The sequence below is a fragment of the Spermophilus citellus genome, assembly GCF_964194105.1.
Source record: "Spermophilus citellus genome assembly, chromosome: 17".
Classification (NCBI taxonomy): domain Eukaryota; kingdom Metazoa; phylum Chordata; class Mammalia; order Rodentia; family Sciuridae; genus Spermophilus; species Spermophilus citellus.
The window spans coordinates 56,787,852-56,797,949 of NC_138199.1; the positions used below are offsets into that span (position 1 = coordinate 56,787,852).

Genomic DNA, 10,098 nt, shown 5'->3' on the forward strand with positions numbered 1-10,098 from the left:
GGTCTCTGCAGCCTAATAATCCATTTTATGGACCCTCAAGAGCTCTGTTCTGAGCATGGTGAAGATTTCAAAATGCCTCCCAAAGGCAGGTTGAAGATGCTGCAGCCCCACTGTCCCTGTTTCAGGTCACTGTTTTTGCTCTGCAGGGCTGTTAATCCTTTTCAGAAGGGGTCAGATTCCTCCTTCCTGGAAATCTAGGATCCCTGTTTAGCACAGAGGGGTAGGGAGGGGTAATGGATGTCTCTTCTGATCAGAAGTCTGAAATTAGTACCCAGAAAATTCATGTTAAAAATCTGTGACAATTAAGAAAATTCACCAAAGGGGGAGTTATGCCACAAATACATATGCCTGAAGAGACCAGTATTGCTACTGAAACAGGTGAGTAAGGGAGGGAAGAGACCATACACAGTAGGAGGGAAAAGAGGCACAAGACAGTTCAAGCTACAAGGAACAAAGACAAAGTGTAAGTAGAATGATCAAGGGTGGAGTTAATACTGACCAGGTTTCTAGTTCCGGGGAATTCTGAGTGTTATGTTGCCTCGCCGTGAGGCTAAGCCTAGGGTTGGTAGGACAGTTGTTCTCTGACAGATGAACAACTACACTCACCAGGTCTTTCTGGTACTTTCAGAAATTTATCACATTAGACAGACTTCAAGACAGACTGGCTTTATAATGAATTCCACAATACTCCAGGTATTGTTACAGCCTTAATCCAGGGCTGGGAAGAAGGGAAAGTTTCTGGTTCCTGGAAAGTCTCACAAGAACATATAATCAGAGACATCTCCAGGGTGACCTACCCTGGCTAGGCAGGTGCTAATGTATTTCAAGGAAGAGAAGAGAGCCAAAGAATTAAGAGATGTTAGAACTAGAGATGAGACTGTAACTGACAAATAACTAACCTTTGCTCATTGCCACCTTCTTAAGACGCAAAGGCCCATCAAAGCCTGGGCATAGGTGCCCAGCTGCAGTCTCTGAGTTTTAAGAGAGCTAACCATTCTAATACTTGAAAAAAAATTGGTGACTCGGGTCTTCAGTCTCCAGACTGAACACTCCCAGGAACACTGGCCTTCCTTCAGGAACGACAAACGCCCAGCAACCACAGTGTGGAAAAGCTTACCCTTATCAGCAATACCTTTAATGTCTCTGCTTCTCCTAGGTAGCTGCTTCCAGGAAAGGATGACGAGTGTTAGCAGTTAGTCATCTACATGTCAGTTGCTGGGGGAGGGTGGCAGGAACAAGAGTGTGTAAACGGATCCACTACAACAGGTGCAGGAAAAGGCCTCTTCCCTCTCCTTTCTGCTCATGCTCCAGCTTATTCATCAGGAGTCTCAAAGGCTGATGACGACAAGGTGTGAACAGTGTGAACAGTCCTGTGCAGGAGGCTCACTGCAGAAGCCTTCTCCAGGTGCACACAGTCATGTGGACAAAGCCATCCCTTCCCTCCCCCAGTGAGAATGAGGGTAAGAGAATCAGAACTTCTTTCACTTTCTACATACCACGCATCTTGGTGGCACGAACTCCCCAAGATGTCACAGAAAAAAGAGCAGTTTGATCACAATTACTCCTAAGTGGTCTTCACAGTTAAGTCAGGCATACATTTCAAAAGGTGGCCTCTAGGCCCTTCTCTCTCTTGCGTGCACACACTCACATTCACACAGTCTCGCGGTGGGAACAACGTCCAGCCACTGAGTGTGGCCGGCTCAAGTCAGGTACTGCACCACGAGGAACATGACTACACAGGTGAGCAGCATCCCGCCGATCATGAAGTACTTGTCCTGGAAAACCCTCTTCTCAATGAGTCGCATCACCGTGTTAGATAAGCCCAGCATGTTGGCAATATCAAGGATCTTTTTCTGAGTCCCCTGTAGCAGACAAGAAGAGAAAGAAAACAAAGACTGACTCACTGTGCCAATGGTGGGTGATGGTTATCACGTGTTGGGGCTTTACCAATGAGTTTTCTTGGTCATGCTCGATAAAAAAACATCCACCAAAATAGACTCACTCTCCTATAGTCAATTGTTTTTGTTTTTACCAGAGTGAAAGGAGTAGAATTCATTAAGTATGAATAAAAACCGAATTCCCACAGGGGCAAGAGGGGGCCCTATAGGGGTTGCCCAGGTCAAATGATTTTTAATCCAGGTACCAAAGCAACATAAAGGGAAAGAAACGTCTATCACAAATGGTGATGAGACAACTGACTGCATAACAAATTGTCATTTATATGTATCTCTCCCTAACATACATACATACATACACACACACACACACACACACACACACACACACACACACACACATATATATATGTATCATACATATCACAGGAAGATATCTAAAAACTGGAAACAATTCAAGTACCCATCACCCACAGGATGGATACACAAATCACATTTTATCTGCACAGTGGAATACTGTTCAGCAATAAAAGGTATCTAGTTGCCACCCATAACCAAACATGTAACTACATGAACCAACCTCAAAAATATCAGAGGGTAGCACACATAAAATAGTAGTATGAATGGTTATATGAATTCAGTAACAGGCAAAACTAATTACAGGTGAAATAAATCAGAATGGTGGTTGCCTGGGATAGTTTGACTAGGAGGGGCAAAGGGATCTTTCAGGGGTGATAAAAACAGTCTGTAACTTGATAGGAGTACGAGCATGATGCTTTTGTCAAAATGCACTGAACTATACAAATAAGCTCTGTATGCCTCACAATATAAACTACACTTCAATAACTATTATACCTTTCAAAAAATATAAGTATTTTTAAATTTAAAACTCAATATATATTTTAGAGACCACATTGAAAAACTCTCCCTTGGCTCCCTACCTCCAATAATCCTTGATACTAATCTGCCCACTGTGTAGAGCAGAATCTTCAGGGATTCTACTGAGTATAATGTGTGGGTCAAAGTCCACATTTATGAGGGTATGAAGTGGGAAAAGATGGAAATGCAGCAGACACCAACACAAAGACCAAAAGCCCCTTATATAAATGTTGCCACCAAAACAAAAGGATATTTTATTCCTAAATCAACAGCCCAAACCATCCAGCCTACCTTTCTTTCTGCTTTCTAATTTTTAAGAACGTTTATGAATTTGTTTTTTAAATATTTTTTTAAAATATTTCTCCTAGGTATAACAAGTATAAATGAATGCAGAGGCAGACCCCAAGTTACTTACATTCACAAGTCACTCATTATACTCGGACAGATGGATATGACTTACCCACATCCATTCTTTCTTTTTTCCCTTCCTGGTACTAGGGATCAAACCTAGGAGTGCTCTACCACTGTGCTACATCCCTAGTCCTTTTTATTTTTCGAGACAAGGAAGGTCTAAGTTGCAGAGGCTGGCCTTGAACTAACAATTCTCCTGTCTCAGACTCTAGTACTAGCAGATGAGATTACAGATATGTGCCATTGTGGCTCCCACTTTTTTTTTTTTAGTACCAGGGATTAAACCCCAGGGTGCTCAATCACTGAGCCACATCACCAACCCTTTTTTATACTGAGACAGGATCTCGCTAAGTTGCTTAGGGCCTCACTAAGTTGCTGAGGCTGGCTTTGAACTTGTGATCCTCCTGCCTCAGCCTCTTGAGCTGCTGGAATTACAGGCTTGCGCCATCTACTTTCTTAAATGAACACACATTCATAAGAGACTAAGAGAAAAGGCCAAGGAAGAAAGAGGAACAGGAGGCATCATTGACAGAAATTCAGAGCCGACATTCTGCCCACACAAGGATTAACCAGCCTTGTGAAGAGATCTCCAGGGCTGGGGTGAGGCTCAGGGCAGAGCACCTGCCTAGTGTTTAAGGCCCAGGATTCCATCCCCAGCACTGCAAAATATTTAAAAAACAAAAAAAATAGAGATGGAGAGTGCGCACAGACTCAGTTATACTTGTTTGCTACTAGAGAAGACATGAAAGGTGACAGTGAAAACAAGCTTCTTGCTGAAGAGCCTGCTGAGTGCTGAAGTGCAGACTAATCAATGTGAGGTTCAAGAATCAAATTTCTAAAATCACCTAAAAGTAACTGTACCTTTCAAAAAAAATAAGTATTTTCAAACATGAACTGGCCTTAATCATTAGGGTGCTTCAGCCCAGTTCCTTCATGTTTTTTCCAGCATTGCTTTCAAATGTTTAGGCAGAAAAGTCCCTGACAGAGGCAGGTGGAAAGAATCAAGAGGCAAAAGACAGGTACAGACTAGGTGTGCAGAGCAAAGTGAGCTAGAAACTTTGAGGTGCAACCCCCAACGCCTAGACAGGCTCCCCAGCACTTCATCACTGCAGGTGGCAGAAGGTGGGTGGGCTCCTCAGTGCCACAAGACTTCAAGGAAGCTAACCTTTGCTTTAATAATAAAGCTCTACCCCCCACTGACTCTTCCATTAGTGTGACATGGAGTCTTGTCCTAAAAGGGCTCTACTCTTCAGCTGAGGTGTGGAAAAGAGAGCAGCAGTTCTTTATAGAAAGAGTAGGCTCACCAACAAGTACCTGGTTAAATTAGTACTGAAATTGCTGCAACTGTCAGCAAGGGGGGTGGGGAGGAATGTCTCTGGCTCACCTGACCCTCTCCCTGGTAAGGATGGAGGGGGCTGTTCAGAAATGTATAGAGTCCTGCAGAGCTGACAGGCTCCATGTGGTCCAACAAAAACTAAGATAAAGCTCACACTTTTGAGCGACAGTTTCTCACAGCTCAGTGGATGGGAGTTCTTCATTACAGGGGCCACACCCTGATAACAGGCAAAGCCCACACCCCATCAGCCATCAGGGCTGACACAGGAAAAGGGCATGACACAGAGTCTGTGTCATGTTCCTGTAAACCACTCCCAGGGGATCAGAATCTTAATGCCAAGGGGACAGGGCTTCTAGGAATCCCTACAGCTAATGAGAATGAAGAGTCACTGAGAATCCTCACTATGTGCTCTAGAAGCTTAGAAGTGATCTACTGTGAAACTATCTACTGCAGTTTTAGGCAACCCAAAGACCCACCCATGGGAATTCAGGACTGCAGTAAGGCAGTGCACAGTTGAGATCCTAAGGGAAAGCCAGCTAGGGTGCAGCTTCGTCTTCATTTGAGCAGAGCAGATTCTGTATCAGATCTTCTCAGCCTATTACTGGTCCCCCTGTTGTAGCAGTCAATTCCATGTAGGTTCAATAGATGGGGAAAGACCTGGATACCAAGAGAGGCCACTTTATGGCTCAGGAATTTGGTTACTCTGGTGCTTATAGAAATCCAACTCCAACAGGAAGAATCGAAAACTCAAGGAAAACCCTTGCTGTTACAATATCACAATTTGGGGACACATAATCAAAATGTAAACAGTTTCAAACTGTTGGATGAGGCCAAAACAAAAGGCCTTCTCCCTGTTCTCCAGGAGGGACCCCACCTTCAAGGTCAGTCTCTGGGCCCTCAGTCCCTCCAGAATACTGTGCCCGCCTCCAATGAGGTCATCCATGCCGTGGTGAATGTTGTGGAGGGAGGAGTTAAACTGCAGTGATTCGTCCATTGGTATGGTGGTGGCAGAGTCCTGTGAAAGAAACGCAGGCACTTGATTAACTATGCTTGCTAGTCAGCTCCAGGGGTCCCACTGCTTCTGAGTGTTCTGCCTTGCAGCCAAGGCCAAGCCAGAACAGCCAGAGGGAATGATGCAAGAATCAGAGAACCCAACGGGGAAGAAAAAGCAAAGTGTGGGAGGCCTCCGTTTACAAAGAACAACAAGCTCGTTTCCTCAGAACTGTCACTCTTCTGTTACCCAATTATTGCTGATTTCTGCCTCTGTATCATTTCTTAGGAAAACCTATTCCTTCAAGATCTCATTACATTTCTTGTAAAAGCTTTCTCTGACTACTAAGAAAGGTGTTCCAAAAGTCCCTGACTTGGCTTCCCCTTAATGCAGCATTAAATGTTTGCTTTTGTTCTTCAGCTATTTTATCTATAGCTTATCCCTCCAATTAGATTAAGGATCCAATTAGACTAAGGATCAAAGAGCCTATGCTTTTTATTGAAGGCTAATGGTGTTCAGGATGGAAATACACTCCAAAGTAGGCAAGAAAAATGCTAAAAAATGGAGAGAGGGGGGAAAAAAAAGAATACAGGTTGAGTATTGTAGCAGGTGAGTGGTCCTAATCCAAAATGCTTCTTTAGGTTTTGCAGCATTTCAGATTTTCGATTTTCAGATTAAGGATGCTCAACCTGTACTGATCAAGAGCTTTCTTACTATACAGACTCATTACTGTAAACTCACTCTATCCTCATTCTGTGCATTATTATCCTCATTTCACAGATGAAGAAACAAACTGCAGAAAGAAGAATAACTCGTCCAAGATCATACAGCTGGTAATAAGCCAGTATGACAGGAATCCTGGTACTAAATGCAAGGCCTGCTCTCTCTCAACCACACACACAGAAGAGAGACCATGATCAATCCTCATGGCTCTCATTTCACCCTAAAAGTGGACTGTGTACAGAAGCAAGTCATCACCATGTGACAATGTTCTCTTCTCCTTCCCAACTTCTGACTTGCCCAAACTCCTGCCAAGCAACGCTGTTTTGACCATCTACACCTCAGTTCCTGATGGTACAGAGATTAAGCCTTCTTTTCTCTGCTCCACAAGTTCAGAATCATCTCTCACATGCAAATTTTCAATAACTCCTCTAGGAGTGGCACAGCTGAAGGAATCATTTTATTAATTTTCTCACAGTTAGCTCTCAGCACCTTAGTGTTCTACACAGAGCTAATGCTCTAGGTCAAAGGACTCTAGTGCTTGGAAAAAAATATCAATAAGCTGGGTGCGGTGGCACATACCTATAATCCCAGCAGGTCAAGACGCTGAGGCAGGAGGATTGCAAGTTTGAGGCCAGCCTCGGCAACTTACTGAGACTGTCTCAAAATAAACAAATAAATAAATAAGAAAGAAACAAAGGGCTGGGGACATAGTTCAGTGGTAAAGTGCACTTGGGTTCAATCCCCAGTACTGCCCCCCACCAAAAAAAAAAAATCAATGACAGACTTCTCTTCATTTATTTGATAAGAATTTATTGAATGCCTTTTATGTGCAAATCTTTCTTTCCTTCCTACCAGAAAAGTATCACTGATAGGTCATCATCTCCCAAGCACATGTATTATAGCTCCAGATGGCAATGTGACCAAGAAGAAGTTTCATTTGGCAAGTCAATGTTTTTTTTTTTTAATTTTTAATATTTATTTTTTAGTTCTCGGCGGACACAACATCTTTGTTGGTATGTGGTGCTGAGGATCGAACCCGGGCCGCACGCATGCCAGGCGAGCACGCTACTGCTTGAGCCACACCTCCAGCCCCTGGCAAGTCAATGTTTACTAAGGGCCTACTGTATGCACTGTCACATCAGGCTGGTAAGTAACAAAATAATCCTGAGAGATATCCCTAGCCTAAAATATGCCTGATGCAAGACCATAACTATCAAAAGCCCACACAACAATATTTAGTGTGTCTATATAGAGCATTACATTTTTGAACTGTTGGTCATTATGACCTGACTGCTTATCCTGGAGAAATAACACCTGTGGAAGCACATTCTGACGCACTGAAGGAAATTTCCTGCAATGCATGGATGGAGCAGTAAGAGTTTAACATCTGCAAAGCGGGAAATGATGTGGATTCCAGTAACAGGCTGAGGAAGCTGACACCTCTATAGAAAATAAACCCCTCTAATAAGGAACAAAATAAAAAAACCCCAGACCCACCTCATTTGGTGAAACATGTTATGCAGGTCACAGAAAAGGCCAGTATGTTCTGCAAACATGTGCAGGGACTGATCCTATCAAGACTAAAGGACAGGGACAACGGTGTCTAAGAAATGAAATATGCAAACCATCAGGCCATTTTCAGACTCGAGCCAAGCAGTCCATCCAACACTAAACATATGTTAACAAATTCCTCTAAATTGCTGTTCCGACTACAGGCAAAAACATTTTAATGCATCTGACACTGGAACCACACACATACACAGCATAACAGCAACTGCCTGGAGGCAGCTTTGAAATGCTGCCTTTTCTACCAGTGGCCTAAGTTCTAATCATCTGTCTCTGTCTGATGACAAAAACATTTCGACCATGTGAACTTTCACCTCTGTGCACTGGACAGCTGAACCAGGTAATTTTCACCTCTGCCCATCCCTCAATTTAACTGCTTCCTCTTCAGGTTTCTGATTGGAAAAAAAGAAATTCCAGTCTAGATTTAGTATCAGTGGCAATACACAAAGTCCCCTGTCATTTCCAGTTGGTCTCCTCCATGTCAGTCTGTTTTAGATGTCCTCCTACAAAGATAAAGCTCAGCGACCTGAGCTCAGCCCCAACAATCTGTTGAGCACCTGCCAACCCCCTCGGCTTACATTAGTGGTGAAGGTACGAGACAGAAGCTCCTCTCGCTGTCTCTCCTGCTGCTCCCTGGCATAGCGTCGGTGCTGGAAGTTTCGGAGAGCAGTCTGCAGGTGCTGGACATCATACTTTAACTCCCGCCATTAAACAAAGCTGTCAATAAGGGTAAAAGCCATTCATGTAAGTCACATCTTAATGGCAGGATATTGAAGGTAGCAGTGCATTCAGTTTTCAAAAGAAAAGACCATAGTGACAAGCAAAGACAATGGGTCCTCTTGGGGGCCCTATAAATCCTGCCAGGGCTTGGGGTGTAGCTCAGTGTAAGCATGTGCAAGGCCCTGGATTAGATCTCAGCACCAAAATAAATAAATAAATAAACAAATTGCCATCAAATGGCCAACCCTTCTGAAACCAGGTCATCAGAATTCAGAGGAAATGTACATCAAAAAGTCCCCAGGAAACTATAACCACTGAGCATGAGCCCCAGGTGCCTCAGAAACAACCCTCTGCCTCAGTTACTGTGAGATAATGTGACTTCCTGTGTTCATGAAACCCAAATAGCTAAAATTCAATGACCCAGCACAGAAAAGAGGAAGCAATTCAACAGCTTCTGCACCCACCTACGCTTCAGCTTCCTCAGGACCCACCACCTCTACTGTTCACATGTAACATGCCTCTGACACCATGTGATCCCTGTGTTTAGTGCTGGAACTGATCTGCCATCAGCTCTGGCAAGGAGCACTGGGACAGGATCCTCCACAAGTGCCAGGACAAGACACATGGCCATGGCTCTGTAATTAGAGCCAACCCCACTGGCATTCCCTGAGGTTCTCCAGAGCCAGAATACCAGTCAAAAGGAAGCAAGGACTTCAACTGCCCCAGGATGAGTGAGCTGGGTGAGGGACCATCTCTTACCTTGCAGGAATTTCAATGACACCTACCATTCCAATAGTCAACACAAGTAATATAATATGAACGGTGAAAAAACAATCCCTGGGGACAGGTATAAGGACCAGACACCAGGGCTGGGGTTGTGACTCAGTGGTAGAGCGCGCACCTAGCATGTGCAAGGCCCTGGGTTCGATCCTCAGCACCACATAAAAATAAATAAACAAAATAAAGGTATTGTGTACCACTAAAAAATAAATAATAATAATAAAAAAAGGACCAGACACCAGGAAAAAATCTCTGACCCAAGAGTAGGGGAACTCTACCTCCCTGCACTCATTAACCAAACAAGCTGCATGGTCTATCAAGCTGCTCACCTCTGAGCAAGCACCTAGACTTGACTGTTCAGGGGTAGCTGGTGGGGTTGGCAGGGAGCTATGCACTACAATTTCAGGCTGAATGGGAGCTGTCAAGGGAAGAATGGGCAGAGTTGATGTGAAGAGTTGCTACGGGGACAAAAGGTGAAAGGACATGGAGGATCTCTGTTAATAAAAAGGAAGAGGGTGAGAGGAACTGAGGCAACTAGAGATGGGGACAGATAAAGACTTAGGAATGGGGTTTCCTCGCGATGGTAGAGGAGGGAAGAGAAATATATAATGAGCTAGGAAGTTAAGGGCAAAGTCTGTGAAGAAGCTACACATAAAATTTGGGAGAAGGCTGAAAGAGGAGTTAACACGAAGCGGGTGAGCTCAACAGGGCATCTATTTTAGCGGTAGGTCTTCAATGAGAGGAGGGGAGAGGTAGACGTTTGGGATAAACAGACCTTAGGGGGCTGGGTAGACACT

At 44.0% G+C, this 10,098-nt stretch overlaps 1 protein-coding gene across 1 annotated transcript; it reads right to left on the bottom strand.

Annotated features, from left to right (window-relative positions):
- Window positions 1-1,332: 1,332 nt before the first annotated feature.
- LOC308636355 (Golgi SNAP receptor complex member 2-like) lies at window positions 1,333-9,611 on the bottom strand (the record flags this gene model as incomplete). Its single annotated transcript, XM_081271770.1, has 4 exons — window positions 1,333-1,862; window positions 5,396-5,536; window positions 8,380-8,499; window positions 9,603-9,611. The coding sequence occupies 4 exons, from the start codon at window positions 9,609-9,611 to the stop codon at window positions 1,701-1,703; spliced, it is 432 nt and encodes a 143-aa protein (XP_081127896.1). The 3' UTR covers window positions 1,333-1,700.
- Between the last annotated feature and the right edge of the window lie 487 nt (window positions 9,612-10,098).